The following is a 16,791-nucleotide window of genomic DNA, read 5'->3' on the forward strand; positions in this document are numbered from 1 at the left end:
CTAAAATTAGGCTGGTTTCACAAATCTTACCAAATCATTCTGTTTTGGCTCAAGAAGCTAATAATTGGCTTTTATCATTGTCAAATCTTATCTACAAACCACAAGCTACTACTGTCAAAGGCAATTGGTGGCTTTGCGTGCATGTGGAGAATACTGTACACAGCTGACCTATTGACATTTGTAAGAAGGTCATATGTGATCATGTGGCTTTTCTGGTCCTCGGAGCCCTGGCTGGAATGCATACTGGGAAGGGGAGAAGAGAAAGAGAGAGGGACGAGTGAAGAGCAAAGAAAGAGACAGGGAAACTGCTATGTTCTTTGCTGGCAGGCAACTGCAGTGAACTTGCACTTGGCATTTTCTAGGCACCTGTGTAACCTTTCATTCACAGTAAAACAGAAGTCATGAGTGCATACGGACAGCAGTAATGTGATCATAATTGTAAGTACGTTGGTCTTGATCCAGGGGTCTTACTGTAACTGGGATTAAAATACTTTCATCAGTTTACTGTGCAAACACAACCATAAGTGCGCCATTTTTTGGTTTACACATTATTTATTTGTTTTGAAACGTGTACAAATGTGTGCAAAATTGGTTCGACCAATGGCGTGAGTTTAGGGTGGGACTATATGTTAATCAAACTAAAGGCCTGCGCACATCAAGACAAGTATTCAGTGAGAAAGTTTGTTGCGATAAACATTTGAATTTGAGTGAACTGTTGTTAATGGGTCTTTTCAGACTGACATTTGCATACTATTGATGTGTGAGTTTTTTTTACGAAGAGGGGTAACTGCATTTTCATTTAGCCCGTCTGCCATTTTTTACGCATTGATCTGAACAGACAAATCTATGGAAGTCCGTTTCCGCCACTGAATAAAAAAATAGAAAGGGTATTTTTGACTTTTTATCTCACAATTCTGACTGTTTTTCTTACAATTTTGGCTTTTTTTCTCATAATTCTGACTTTTTGAAGACTTTTTGCGTGTAGACTTGCAATTCTGAGGAATAAAGTCAATATCAAAACTTGCAATTGCGAGAAAAAAGTCAGAATTGACTTTTTTTTTCTCAGAATTGCGAGTTTATATCTCGCAATTCTGACTTTTGTGACTAAAGCAGTCTGTGTCTGGGGTTTGTCCCAATAACAAAGTTCACTGAGGGAATTGACCCACTGATAAGATGTACTGCAATGCACAACAAGCCTTAAACTTATGTCTCATAAATAAACTAACATAACATAATAACACAATATAACATAATCATGATAAATTTGACTGTTCTTCAATGTTTAATTTATGTTTAAATAAATCCAAGTTTTAATGACAGCCACCATGTATATATTAAAAAAAAGATGAATTGAAGTACACATTATTATGTAATTGTAACTTTATTATTTTAAAAACGTCATTAAGTGTAATTTTAGCAGTCAACCTTTAACCTTCAGTATTATAGTAATGTAGTACCAACTGACTCATGTATATTTTACAGCATTAGTTGAGAGATTTTTTTTTTCCTTGAGAAAATTTGGCATGTACTGTACCTGATATATATCCAAAATAATCGATATTGAATCTAATCGAATTGGTAATCGAATCGAATCGCAAGCTTGTGAATGAGAATCGAATCGAATCGTGAAATTTGTGTCAAAACCCAGCCCTTATATATATATATATATCAATAGGGCACGCATGTGCTGAAAACCTCTGAAGTAAACTAGCCCTGGAGCCTAACCAGCTCCGGAGCATGTTATGTTCAGAGAATAAGTTGCTATGGCATCTTACATACCTTGAAAGTTAACTCAGTTTTTGGAACCAAAAGTTGAGTTTATCCATTTATTTATCCATAAACCTACCTGAGTATATTACAAAAACTGTTTTCTGAAATACACCCCTTGATTTTTAAAATATTATTCACTTGTTGTGCTCAGATCGGCACTTCCCTGTATGACGAAGAGGGTGCCAATATTGTGAAAGACCTCATGGCTAAGGCCGAAAAGAATGGTGTGAAGATCACACTTCCTGTTGACTTCGTCACTGCAGACAAGTTTGATGAGAAAGCGGCGTCAGGGACTGCATCAGTAGCCGATGGTATTCCAGCAGGCTGGATGGTAAGGCAGACAAATGTTCGATTGTTTAGAGCTATATGATCTTCTCCTTTTCCTCTGAAGTGAACTAGAAATGGTTCTCTTTCTATCCAGGGTCTAGACTGTGGTCCTGAGAGCTCAAAGCTCTATGCAGAGGCTGTAGCCAGAGCCAAGCAGATTGTGTGGAATGGACCTGTTGGTGTGTTTGAGTGGGACAACTTCTCTCGTGGAACCAAGAACTTGATGGACAAAGTTGTGGATGCGACCAAAAACGGCTGCATCACCATTATTGGTAAGAATTTCATTTCATAGTTTAAGTTCTTGCCTGAAATGCACGTAATGGCGCATATCTAATAGAATGGAGGTTGATCCAGGTTATTATAGTTTTGAATTTATGAATTCGTTTTATTTTAATATCGTTTTCAAATTTGCTATAAAATTCAGTTTAGTTTTTATTAGTTTCATTAATATTTTTGTTAGTTTTAGTTTAGTTTTTATTTTGTGAACACATTTTTATTTTATAGTTTAGTTTCAGTTTTAATTAAAGTTTAGCAGAATTAACAGATCACTTCCAGAGCTCAGGCCAAAGAAAGACGTAGGCATAATTTAACCTTAGTGAGGCAAACCTATAGCGACACAAAATTAATGCATGCATGCTGAGATTGATCAGATAGTAAAAGTATACAAATATACGCCAAAGAAAGCAGTCGAGCCTTTTTTACTAAATTAATCTACACAAGTTGCGCTTAATGCCATATCCAGTGATGTGTGTTGAGATATTTAGTATGAAAATAGGCTAAATATAGCCTGATTTGGTTATTTCTTATTTAACCATAATCATGATATTGTAACTGTGGTGTCTTGCTCATTTTTCCGTGAACAGCCGTGCATAAATCATAATTGGGACTAATGCAATTCAATAATAACGGCAATCGTATTTAACAGTAAAGGCTTATATTTGAATGTTCTTTTCATTTATGAAGAATTATAAGCGTGTGTATTATGTGATTTAGCCAATGCACATTTGTTCAAAAGCCTGGCAGAGTGATCACAAGATGCTAGGCAAAAGTTTTGTGTTGTTTACAGAAAGGATGCGCGTTCTCATCTTTTTTTCTGTTAAATATCATGTCTTTTTCTTCAAAGCACTTTTCTGTTAATTAGGCCTATCATGTTGCGCTGCATGTCTGTTTTTCTTCAAAGCACCAACTTAGAATGCCTAATGTTGGTTTGATTGCTTGTGTTACATGATAAAATAAATAATCTTGCATGCCTGATGTAATAGATTTCATGCGAGTGCGGTTCGGGTCGCGACTGGCGGTCTTTGTCAAACGTTTTTGGTCTGGTACAGAATTAAATTAGTGCTGCTGTCAGATAATGGGTCGGGGGTTCTGTTAAGTACTGCTGGTGCACGTTTACCAAACAGGACACGTGCAGACTGCTTTGTGTCTCTCCGTCAGATAACCCCATGTGCGTGGCCATTACAGGTAGGCTATTTCCCTAAACCGCCACACAGCTCGTATATTTTTCCGCCAAGGGGTGAGAACGTAATGATTACGAAAACGATTATTTGTTTTTGATAATTATTATTTTATTTCAGTTAGTTTTTTTCTAACTGTTGTTAGTTTAGTTTCGTTTTAGTTTTTCAATTATTTTGACGTTTTTATTTTATTTCAGTTTACGAAATTGTTTTTTCATCAATCGTTTTAGTCTTAGTTTTAGTTTTCGTTTACGAAAATAACCTGATTGACCGATATATGGCCAGGGCCAATATTATCTGCTGATATTTGGCCATTTTTAATTATCGGCATCGCCTGATAAATGTCATGAACGGGACTTTTATTCAGCTTCTGAGTTGAGACGATGAGCTCCCATTCTATCTTCATTAGTTTGCTGTCTTTGTATAACAGTTCTGTATAATAATTGAAAGGCAAATGCTGTAATTCTTTATTCCTAAACTGTCAGCAAATACACATTTTAATCCAAGTCTTTAAATACCTAATGAAAATGTAATGCCACAAATCTTGGCGAATCTAGCTGTTAGATCTTGTGTGTATAGCCTGCATAAAATGCTTGTACCCTGTGCATGACAGTTCACACAAGGAATCCAAGCCATGGGAATTGGATGCGAACAGGAGAGTTCTGCCATCACTGGAGATGCACGAGCCAGCAACTTTAAATCCTTGATTTCAAACTATACAGTGCAATATCAGTTATTTACTATCATTAAATTAAATAGTGTGATGTGATATATAGGTCTATTGACTTCTTTTTTCAGTCATTGGCCACTCACAATGCTTGTACCCTGTGCATGACAGTTCACGCAAGGATCCAAGCCATGGGAATTGGATGCGAACAGGAGAGTTCTGCCATCACTGGAGATGCACGAGCCAGCAACTTTAAATCCTTGATTTCAAACTATACAGTGCAATATCAGTTATTTACTATCATTAAATTAAATAGTGTGATGTGATATATAGGTCTATTGACTTCTTTTTTCAGTCATTGGCCACTCAGCTCTCTAAGATATCGCAATCGGTCGTTTAAAAAAATCATTTCGGTCCATGTCAGTCAACCACTTTAATAAACTATACTAATTGACATCTTTATTTCTTTAAATTCAGGTGGGGGAGACACAGCAACCTGCTGTGCCAAGTGGGACACAGAAGACAAGGTCAGTCATGTGAGCACAGGAGGCGGAGCCAGTCTGGAGCTGCTGGAGGGTAAAGTGTTGCCTGGTGTTGATGCCCTCAGCAACGCATAATTGCTCTGAGCCTCTTCTGCCAAGGGTTGGGTGCTCATCTCCCAAGAAGCTGTCATTCTTACTCACTCAGCATTTGTTCAGTGTTCTATCACCTGTCAGGATGCAAATGACAACTACTCCACTCTCTATGGACTCTGACCTGTTGACTCATGCACATTCAGATCATCCATTTGCTTATCTTCTATCAAATAACCTAAAGCGTTTCTCATTCAAGATGTTTTCATCCATTATGAGTGAAAGGTTGACATCAGCAGTAATGGCTGTTCCTGTTATGGTTGTTATATTCGAGAAGATGGGTCATTTGTTTTATCTGCTTAAGTGTTAATGTGTCCCATTGTAGTCTGAATGTGTGCATAGTGTAATCGTTGTGTTGTAATTCTAAAGTTTATATTTGATATTTGTGGCCTCCCCACAGATGTTGAGTACCTGTAATACTGTAGACACTTTCCTCCCCATATTGCACTTGTCATCCTTGACCTGCAGCTTATGAGATAGATGTTCTGCACTGGAATTATTATGATGGGCTAATTGTTAGACCCAGGCGACCTGTCATGGAGTAAGAATGAAAATAATAATAAAAATCAGAAATTTTTTTCTTTGCTTTGAGTCATTTTTTTGTCGGCACCCAGTGTGGTATTGTGGTATTATGAGAGATGGTTGTGAGAGCATATTCACAAATTGCCACTAGCATATATCAATGCATAATTTAAACTATATTATCGCCCACTACATATAGTACATACAAAATAATGTAACGTAAACATTATTGCACATATTATCGCACAGCTCTCGATATAAAGTTATAGGCTGAATTCAGGTTTCAGGTAATGTGGGCCATTTGAGCTTGATTGTACTGTGATCAATGGGTTTACACTTGAGCATAACAATGGTCTTTAATGGGACACTTTTTTTTAAATGATGAAGTAGTTTTAGCTGATGCAATATGACCCTGGTGTTTGTGTCTACACCTCAAAGAAGGACTCATTATCATGAATGGTAGGAAGCCCTTAGACATTGAGATTTTTATTTCTAACTTGAAAGGTTGGTTACTAAATATAAACAAATATTATGACAACACTCATATTATTTGTTACTGCAGTTAACATGGATTAAAATGCAAATAATACATTATATATATATATATTTAAATAAATAAAATATTATTTATTTTCGTTTTTCTTGTAAGATGGGTAAATATTGCCAGCCCACTTTGGCTGAATAAAGTGGACTGGTGGGTTTCAGGTAAAGTGGGCCACCTTAAACCTTTGCTAATTCTAATCACATCAATTAAATAAACCAACATTCACTGATTATTTTATAAATAACGTATAATTGACTTATTAGAAAACCAAAATGAGTGTGCAAGATAAAGTTGTGCATAAAGCTGATTCTGGAGTGGAAAAAAAGGATGAGAGGAGCAAAAAGTAGATGCAGAGTACAAAGCTTTAAAAATGGTTTATTTAAGGTGTTTAGAGAAAAAAGACAGAAAAAAGTTTTACAATTCAGTCTTACAAATGAATTAAGTGTACAATTTTACTCATAGTCTAGGCTAGGCTATATGTTTTTGGGTTTGTTAAATATTTTGTTGAATGCGTTTGTTTGATAATATGTTTAAAAAACAAAAAAATAATTTCTGATATCTAACAACATTTTAAAAAAATTTCTGATTAAGGATTTTTTTTTTTTTTTGGTGGCCCACTTTACCTGACATTTGTCAAGTTTATAATCTCAAAATTTGTTTGTATATAACTTCCAAATAACACATAATATGAACTGAATTCTAATGTAAATATTACAGCTGGACGTTAAAGTTAACAAAGACAATAATTAAAAGAAAAGAAAAAAACATATGGGTATCTAAATAAGTTTAACAAAAAGTGGCTCACCCTATATAAATACATCCAACTTTCTATTAAGTGAGCCAAAAACAGCTGTAGGCTACTATAACAAACTTTGTTTATTTCCGACTCGAAATTAATCTGGAAATAATACTTAATGCTCTGTTGTACAGTACGGCTCGTCGTGAGATTTAAATTGTTGTTGGGGGTCGTGATTTTAGACTACATTTCCCATAATGCACGATATTGTCTTAGCTCCGCCCTCACCTGCCGAGGTGTGTATGCGTCATTCAGCACGACACAGCTGTGAGCGAAAAGTGCGGGGTTGTTTTCGGGATTAAGGTAAAATATGTTTTGTTCTCTTTAGCCGCAGTCATCTGTTTTATAGGACCGTGACACACGCGAACAACGAGTCAGTAAAGACTTGTGTGAGCGTCTCCTTCTTACAACACGCAGCAGTGGAAGATGGAGATACATTACTGTACATGTGCATTGATCTAATGAAATGGATTTCATACTCACTTCACTTCAACCCACAACTTTGGTAAAAAGCCTGAAGTCGAGAACTTTATGTTAGTGAATTGTTTGTTGTTTTATATTCATTGCTTGTGTGATGTTGATTTCCAAGGAAGGAACGATGCTGAAGGAGAGAGTGTAAATGCAAGCAAGCATGATTTCAGTCGAGGACTGGAGCCCAGACCAAGTGTCCACATGGATGAAGCATATTGGGTTTCCTCAATATGCGCAGAGTTTTGTGGGTGAGGTGATTCATTTTCATCGAACATCTGAAGAGTTACAACAGCACAAAAACTTTAACATTTAAAAGGCTGTAGATTTTTTTGTATTGTAGTTTGAGTAATCTTTTTTTCTTCTTTGTTAAACTTGGCGCCATCACAAGAGGGCGCTCAGTTGCAGTTTTCAACCCTTATGTTCTGTTGAGATTGACTCTGACCTTTATGTTTATAATTGTATTGTGATCAGTGTTGGCCAGTGACTAGTTACGAGTAACTAGTCACAGTAATAATATTACTTTTTACAGTAACTAGTAGTAGGGGAGAGCACTTTTTGACTTTCTCAAATTGTGTAAATCCACATGGGGTTCAGAGTATAATTTTTTTTATCCACAGTAATTTCACACTTGTCTAGTACAAATATGTCGCTTTGTTTCATACTTACAGTGTATACGTTTTTCTTTATTTACCCTCAAAAAATGGAAGTGAAATGTGACTTGGAGTTTGACAATGAACACATTGCAACCATGCTTGGGACGGCCCACATAAATGAGCCAAAATGCTTTTCATGTCTTGAAATAATAATTTCTTAACATTAAACATTGACTGTCAGTCTTTATTCACCTGTTTCTTGTCGTTTATCATTCAAATGTATTAAAGTAAATAGTGTGAATTGCATCGCTAATGTCATGGAATAGCACGGCAGGGCACATTGTAACGCAGTGTTACAACATACCCCATCTGCGCAACTGGAATTTAAAACCGGTTACTGTCTTCTGATAGTTAGTGAAGCATTCAAAAATAATTTAAACTGATAAATAACAGATTGGAGATTTTGGTTATGCTAGCATGTGTGGAAATATTTAAACCACGTGTGTTACAACTTACCCTGCGTTACTTTGTGCCCCGCGCTCCCCTATAACTAGTTACTAATAAGATTTCAGTAATAATATTACAGTTACCATCCATAAAACAGCTAGTTACTTAGTTACTTTTGATGCCTCAACCCCTACTGATTTGAAATCCAACAATCCAATAATTCCTAGATTTATTTTCATAATTTTCACCACTCGCTTAGGCACATGAATTCACCAGTGCATCAGGAAAGCTTGGAATATGGAAACGCTTGCATTCAGGGGATGGAAATATTGCCATACATACACTGATTTTGTCAGGGGAAAGCTAAGGTGATCTGAACACGGATGTAGAAGTTGTGGCTTCACTCTGTATATATTACTTTACTCTGGCATTACGTGGCTTGCCCACCCACATCCCTCTGATCCCGATATAAATGATATATTACTATAATTAAAAATCCTATGAACTTATGTGATTTCTTTTGATGAAATACTTCATGAAATTTAATCATACTGTAGCTATAGCTACAATTAGCTACAATATATAGCTACAATTAGCTTCAAGCTACACAAATCAATCACCATTGAGTGTTTGTAATATGCGATCCAATGTAGATTTTGGTCAAATAATGAGGCAGAAATATATTGTTAGTAACATTTTAGAAGAATTTTATGGGGAAAATACACAATTACAACTTCTGTGGGGTGTGCAGGAAAAGTAATGTTATTAGTAGTGTAACTTATTACTGTTGCCAGAAAGTAATAAATAAAGTAATAATATTACTTTTGAAAGGTGTAACAAGTAATAAATTACATTTTTGGAGTAATGAGCCCAACACTGATTGTGATACCATTATATTTCTATATACTGTATATTTGTTCTATACTATATACTCCTCAATATGATTATGTTTCCATGGTTACCTCTCATAAGATTAATAGAGTATATAAACATAGTTTTACATATTTATGTCTTCCCAGAAAATGGCGTTTCTGGATTAGACCTTTTGGAAGTCACTGGTTCAGTTTTAGGTAAGACTTTTTTGTCTTACATTTTTTTTATAAACTAAAAGACACTTTCAGGCATGATTTTAAGCCTTTTTTATTACCTGTCTTGACATTTATGTTTAATGTCGCTGGCTGCATATGTGTGAATTAGTTTGCATTGAATAATTGCTGCAATCGCAGGCAAAAAAAGAAAATAAATCTCAATGTTTTTTTTGTCATATTGTAGTTTCTCAGTATGGTAGGTGCTGGTAATATATTTATTGTACAGGTTTGGGCCTGTTAGTAACAATCCTTTGTTGTATTCAAAACCTCAAAATAAACACTTCCATTGGACATTTACCATTACTTCAAACAAATGTAGCTATTCATCTTAGAAAGTAAGAAAGGATAGAGGCATTATAGGGTGTGCTATGTTTATTTAGTAGAAAGGCATTTTTTAACACTGGCTGATGTCATGCTATTATCATTAAGCTTTTGCAAATGCAGCCATTGGATATTATTCTGCAGCTGTCCGGTTACTACAAAGAAATATTAACAATAATACACTAAGCAATTTTTTGTGTGTGTGTTAAATTCACTGTTGTGGTTGTCAAAACTAAGGGATGATATTTTGTCTTTATATTTTACAGCTCCTAACTGTATGCCATTAAATTATGTAAGATTAATATACCAACCTATTTGAGTTATTCAAATCAATTTGTTACTATAAAAATGTACTGATAACAAAGGTGGTACAATGGAACGCCACATGATGACTCTACATTCATCAAAATCGGACTGTCCAGCAGCTGTAATAATATAATTATTGGGTAAAATGTACATTGTCTTTTAAAATATATTTGGCAACATACAGGCTTTTTCCAAAATTTTAAATACATTAAAGTACATTTTTTGGTCACATATGCAGGATATATTAACATAGGCTATTAATATATAACTTTTAAAGTTGTCAACTCCTGGTCTACTTTTGCTGGTAAGCTTGTTTACTATAAATTCAGAGCTGGGTAGATTACTTGAAAATTGAATTCTGTTACTGATTCCCAAATACATGACAGAAATTGTTGTTAGTTACATAATCCATTACATTACACATTTTAGGTAATAATCAGACTACTTTTAGATTACTTGTTTACCACATTGATTTAAATAGGATAATCGTGTACCATATTGATATAAAAATACATAGGGAAAGAAAATATATTCATTGTTATTAACAATATGAAGTGCATTAACCATTACAAACATTACAGGTTTTCCAAATTGGGGTTCAGAGTTTAATGAAAAGCTAATAATTAATTACATCATAAAAATGTAAAATTAAAATAAATTATTTTAAAAATAACAACAATTAAAATAAAACACTTACTAAAAGATGAAATCATTTATTTGTTTACCTGCATGTCATGTGACCATTAACCAACGTCAGAGAACAGTGAACATGCAAATTTGATACTTAATTCAAATATTTATTTTTAAATCTTAGGGGTACATCAAGTAAATATAGTAAGTGAAAGAGGTTTGGCTGACAAAAAAAAAAAAGGTTTGGGAATCCCTGCATTAATTGTAAATAAGAAATTAATATGAATTTGTGCATTTTAATGTGTTTAAAGGGGTCATATGATGTTGCTAAAAATATGTAAAAAGTGTATTTGGTGTAATGAAATGTGTTTATGCGGTTTAAGGTTAAAAAACTACAAACGCTACTCTACACTGCTCGAAACTTGCGTTTGAATCATTAGTGGCAAATTCTTTAAATATAAAAAACGTACTTGCAGTCTGGAAAGGAAAAATTGAAATCGCATCATATGACCCCTTTAAAAGACAAAAGCTTTCCGAACACATAGTAATGCATGGCTAAATAGCCTACTGAGTGATAATTGAGTGTTCATCAGTAGTTGATGCAATGTTGAGAAAACACTTCTTAAAATTTAAATGATTTTTGTAAACCCAGTGATCAAATGCTGTGCCCTCTCAATTTTCTGTGTAATTATAGCCACCTGACTAGTGACTGGTCTTTGTGTGAATGTCTACAAAACTGGTTAGGTAGACTGGTAAGGCTATATAAGGCTATTTTAGAAAGGAAAACTTAAAAGATGGAAAAGAAGCATTAGGGAGAATAAATAAATGATGAATAATTTATTGCTATTGTGTGAAAAATATATGTAATCATCTAATCAATAAAAAAGTAACTGTAGTCTGATTATGAGTATTTTAAAATGTAATTTAATCTAATTTAAATAAATACTTAATTTTTGGAATCGGATTACCTAATCCAGATTACATGTAATCAGTTACTACCCAGCTCTGACTATAAGTATCCCAAGATAAAGTTAGTTATCATTAGTCATTTTATTTTATTTTAACGTTAATGCTTAAGAGATTTATTATAGACGAATATTTATTGTGGGGAAAAGCAAGAATTTTAAATCTCTTCAATCATTTTGCTCTGAAGTCACTGCTGTGGGCTGTGCTGCACGCAAGACTCTTTGACAGGTTCCTAATCTTAAAGACACACAAAAGCTTTTTGTCATTTTCTTGCTTGAGCAACTAAAGCCAACAGAGGAACAGGAACAATCGACAAACGCTCCGAAGGAGGGCTCTCCTGGCTTTAAAAAAAGTGATTTTGATTCCCTTATAGTTCTCTGCAAACGGGAACTGTTTTTTTCTCCTCAGAACTATTTAATTTTAAAGGGGTCATATGATGCAATTTCATTTTTTCCTTTCTCTTTGGAGTGTTACAAGCTCTTGGTGCATAAAGAAGATCTGTAAATTTGCAAAGACTAAAGTCTCAAATCCAAAGAGATATTCTTTATAAAAGTTAATGATACCTTTACTTTCGCTGCAGCGGCGACTTCAGTTCACAGTTTGCATGAAAGAAGAGGGAGGGCAGTCCTAGTCCTTCCTCTCACAGCACACTTCTAGTGGAAAACCAGCTCAAAAAAATGACACGGGGAAGAAGAGGGAACGCGTTTTATGTGAAGAAAAATTCAAAGATCATCGGAAAGTCTCCTCGGATTGACGAGTTTAAACATCTGTGAAGCGTGTTCGAAGCTTTGGAATCAACACAACTTGTAACGGACTTAAAACGTTGGACGCACAAAACTGGCGGCAGATCGAAATAAAGCGGGACTTGGCGAAAACTTATGAAGGTAAATCACTTTAGCAGATAATTCATTGTAAACGATTATTATTTAAATCAAATTACAAGGATTGTTATTTTAGTCAGTCTGTAAACGTTTCACCAAAACTTATTTAAGCGACTGTAAATATGAGGCTTATTCTTAAAAGTCTTAAAGTTTTCGTGCTTTGAGAACCTAAAGACGTTTCATTAGCTAGTTTTTGAAAATGCAGACTTTGCATGGTTTGCATCCTCCTGCAGTGAATGAGAATGCTGTTGAGAAAGTTGTATTGCTGTTACTTTGTAGATAGGACTATATGACATGCGCAGTGCTGACATATTTGCTAAGTCAACCTGCTCCATATGGCCCGAAGACATGCATGAACGCTACGTGTACTGTTAATATTATATGAATATACGCTTTTAAAAAGTATGTCTGTCCTGCAGAAGCAATATTTAGGGTAGGCCTATATGCTAACTGATTGATTGAAAAGACACATAGCAGCATCATATGTTAATTTTAAGTACTTTCGTACTTTCGCTGCAGCGGCGACTTCAGTTCACATTTTGCATGAAAGAAGAGGGAGGGCAGTCCTAGTCCTTCCCCTCACAGCACACTTCTAGTGGAAAACCAGCTCAAAAAAATGACACGGGGAAGAAGAGGGAACGCGTTTTATGTGAAGAAAAATTCAAAGATCATCGGAAAGTCTCCTCGGATTGACGAGTTTAAACATCTGTGAAGCGTGTTCGAAGCTTTGGAATCAACACAACTTGTAACGGACTTAAAACGTTGGACGCACAAAACTGGCGGCAGATCGAAATAAAGCGGGACTTGGCGAAAACTTATGAAGGTAAATCACTTTAGCAGATAATTCATTGTAAACGATTATTATTTAAATCAAATTACAAGGATTGTTATTTTAGTCAGTCTGTAAACGTTTCACCAAAACTTATTTAAGCGACTGTAAATATGAGGCTTATTCTTAAAAGTCTTAAAGTTTTCGTGCTTTGAGAACCTAAAGACGTTTCATTAGCTAGTTTTTGAAAATGCAGACTTTGCATGGTTTGCATCCTCCTGCAGTGAATGAGAATGCTGTTGAGAAAGTTGTATTGCTGTTACTTTGTAGATAGGACTATATGACATGCGCAGTGCTGACATATTTGCTAAGTCAACCTGCTCCATATGGCCCGAAGACATGCATGAACGCTACGTGTACTGTTAATATTATATGAATATACGCTTTTAAAAAGTATGTCTGTCCTGCAGAAGCAATATTTAGGGTAGGCCTATATGCTAACTGATTGATTGAAAAGACACATTTTTCCAACACAGATTCTTAAAGATGCATTATAGCTCTCAACCCTATTTACTTTTCCATTGTAATTTATGTTAAGGTAAAAAGTATATCTGTCCTGCAGAAGCAATATTTAGGGTAGGCCTATATGCTAACTGATTGTTGAAAAGGCAAATTTTTCCAACACAGATTCTTAAAGATGCATTATAGCTCTCAACCCTATTTACTTTTCCATTGTAATTTATGTTAAGTAATGAATTAGGCTGCATGGGGATCATTAGAGGTCCTGCTGACGGATGTCACCCCACTCTTCTGAGGAATGCTGCCCAGGGCTGAGGGGGAGCAGGACACAGATATGCACACTACATAGGGCAGGAATGCAGTCATGTGTTATCGGAAATCAAAGCAAGAGGCCAAGTTATGAGGAACGCTCAGGCTTTATTAGGTGAAACTAATTGCCCTTTACTACTTAACCATTGCTAACAGGAGTATAGGCCCTGCCTCATAATGCTTTAATTGAGTGCTTTGCATTTATGTGCTCCCTCTGAATGTAGGGAGGACTTGTTTACTCAGATTTCCAAAAGGGTTACTGGGGTAGCCATGGACGACATTCCAAGAAATGTCCGTCACACTTCCAGAACGAACCCACAGCTTTATTAGCTGGATGCTCATTATTCGGATGGTCTCCTCTCTCTTCCTGTTATCCGAACAGTGCCATGGAAAGCCATTGCTTTTTGTTGTAAAGGTAGTGAACATTTGCCAGAAAAGTGCCTAGCGGCATTGACTCACAGTGCAGGAATGTCAGCTCTCTTTCGCTTTTCCCTCCTCTCTCCATCTCTTTCCATCCCTCACTTCCTTTGCCCCTTGCCTCCCCCCTTCTTTTTTTTCTTTCAGTGAGGCCAAAGTTCTGCTTGCTGACTCAGCCTCCAAATCACCCAATTGCCTTTTCCACTGAGCTGTTTGGAAGTCCAAAAAGCCTGCAGTCCTTAAGTTTTACAATTACGTTGTGTCCAACTGAGAACACCGCATCCCCCGTCCCCCTCGATGGAATCTGCCGTGTCCATATAACACAAAAACACCTATTAAAAGACATGGGTAAAAGGACATGGTGCTAACTAAAGAATGTTGATGAAACTGATAATGAAAAGTTGACAAATTCCGTTGTTGGTTATTTGGGTCTGTGCTGAACCTTTAAGACGTTCATTTTGCTTGGTTGCAGTGCAAAAATAAAGTAAAATAAATTAACTGAATGTGTAAAACAGTGATTACAAAGCTAAACAAAAGCCTCTTCCGTGCGGTATTGTCAGCAGTGCAAAATGGTAAATGTTAATCCTACGATTAAGGTCCTCTGGTTGGTGGATATTATGTAGTTAATATTCATTAGCAACTCTTTTCAAACTGACTGTGAACTGAAAACTGCCTGATATAATTGTAATATTTTGTAATATGTCTTTGTTTATAAGCATTCAGGTTCAAAATGATTTTTCCAAAAATAACAGCAGCGTACTAAGACAGGTTGAAGTAGGTTTCTACAGAATGTTCTCATTTTGAATTGGTCTTGTAAAATACGTGTCCAGGTCACATTTTCAAATAAAAATAAATAAAAATACAAGAAAGAAAGAAAGAAAAAACATAACTTGAAATCAAACTCAACTCAGCCCTTGGATTAATCAAAGAAACAGCCTAATAAAAGAATTAATGTATTATTAAAATAGTTGCGCCCCTAGTGCTAACTTTCAAAGTTTTATCATTGACAATGTCTTGTGTAACTCAATGCCCCAGCATGATGTATACCTGCTTACCTTAGGGCAGTGAAGTCAGACACCCCTGTGGTGGAATGTGTTACTAATTTTCAGACACAGTCACATAGGCGAGGTACATTGTCTCACCATTCACTCATATCTGGGCCATAAATTGCTTAAGCTGGATGTGTCATTTAAAATTTCAGGAATAGGGGGAAGCCACCACAAGCCAGACAGTGATTCGACTCCAGGTGGTCAAATGAGGTATATAGGGCTGTTGCGGTCAGGGAATTTCCCTTGCGGTAATTTTGAGTGGCTCAATAGCGCGGTATGCGGTTTTACCGCAATAAATAAATATATATATACACACACACACACACACAAGGTATATAATGCTTTCTGTTTCGACCTTTGTCAAACCGAAATGGAGAGTTTTTGCCATCTGGTTGACTGAAGACTTTATTTGCTAAAACCATATCATCAGTGTTGTTACTTTAATGGTATAAATATTACATTATATGGTTGTGTGTGTGTATTAGGGCTGTCAAAATGGCGGAAAAACTAAATTCGAATTTTGTACTTAAATATTATCAAAATTTGAATTATATTCGAATTTAAAATGTTAAATTATTATTATTAAATTAAAATGTATAATTTCAGTTATGGTGAAGAATAGCTTTTGGCTTCTCTTCTGAGGCCACAAGAGGGCGCATCGAGCAAAATATTACTAATGCATGTTTATTCAAAGCATAAGATAAAGACTATCTGTGAAAAAAGTGCAAAATGTTTAAAATAATATTTATAAACCAATTATAATTAAGTTGCTTAAACAACTATAAACAAAACAGCATCATGTATGTATGCATAGTTTAATACAAATAACGGAAAGCCAATCAGACAGGGTACATTTTTCATTTAAAAACATGAGATGCAGTGGGATGGGGGAAAAATCCACCATAAAGTCTCAATATATGTTTTTTTCAAAGTTAAACTTGCATTAAATTTACATGGCTTTTTAAACATGCAGCTCCTTTGTGCGAGATGCGAGTGCAACAGTGATAGATGTCCCTCTAGAAAATGCTCGAAATATGTGTTCTGTGTGAACGGCTTGGTTTCAGTTTCGATTTAAACCAGATCTTCTCCGCATTGATGTTCTCTTTTTCCGCAATATTTTTAATGAACAACGCAGCAGCACCGCATCTAGTGGGTTCAACTGCATTATATGAATTATAATGCAGTGACACCTACATCGTCATCGCATCTCGTGCGCCGCTGATAAGGCTGCCTTCTTAACTTACACCTAAAATTCGAATGCAACGTTTTTGCATTCGAATGTGGATTTTTATTTTAAATTCGACGAATAT

The 16,791-nt window shown here is 35.5% G+C and overlaps 2 protein-coding genes across 3 annotated transcripts in view; both read left to right on the forward strand.

Moving 5' to 3' along the window:
- LOC107726763 (phosphoglycerate kinase 1-like) overlaps nt 1-5,422 on the forward strand; it is a 14,110-nt gene extending 8,688 nt beyond the window's left edge. Inside the window, exons 8-10 of the mRNA XM_016536448.1 lie at nt 1,922-2,101; nt 2,192-2,369; nt 4,699-5,422. Coding sequence (XP_016391934.1) covers nt 1,922-2,101; nt 2,192-2,369; nt 4,699-4,838 — 498 coding nt within the window. The 3' untranslated portion in view covers nt 4,839-5,422. The remainder of the gene's footprint in view (nt 1-1,921; nt 2,102-2,191; nt 2,370-4,698) is intronic.
- A 1,664-nt stretch (nt 5,423-7,086) lies between these two features.
- Nucleotides 7,087-16,791, forward strand: part of LOC107726781 (angiomotin-like) — a 51,303-nt gene continuing 41,598 nt past the window's right edge. Inside the window, exons 1-3 of one of the 2 annotated variants that reach the window (XM_016536467.1) lie at nt 7,087-7,220; nt 7,305-7,434; nt 9,246-9,296. In XM_016536467.1, coding sequence (XP_016391953.1) covers nt 7,335-7,434; nt 9,246-9,296 — 151 coding nt within the window. In that variant the 5' untranslated portion in view covers nt 7,087-7,220; nt 7,305-7,334. The remainder of the gene's footprint in view (nt 7,221-7,304; nt 7,435-9,245; nt 9,297-16,791) is intronic. The other variant, XM_016536468.1, reaches the window with a different exon arrangement.

This window comes from Sinocyclocheilus rhinocerous, unplaced genomic scaffold (genome assembly GCF_001515625.1).
Source record: "Sinocyclocheilus rhinocerous isolate Xijiao unplaced genomic scaffold, SAMN03320098_v1.1 scaffold846, whole genome shotgun sequence".
Classification (NCBI taxonomy): domain Eukaryota; kingdom Metazoa; phylum Chordata; class Actinopteri; order Cypriniformes; family Cyprinidae; genus Sinocyclocheilus; species Sinocyclocheilus rhinocerous.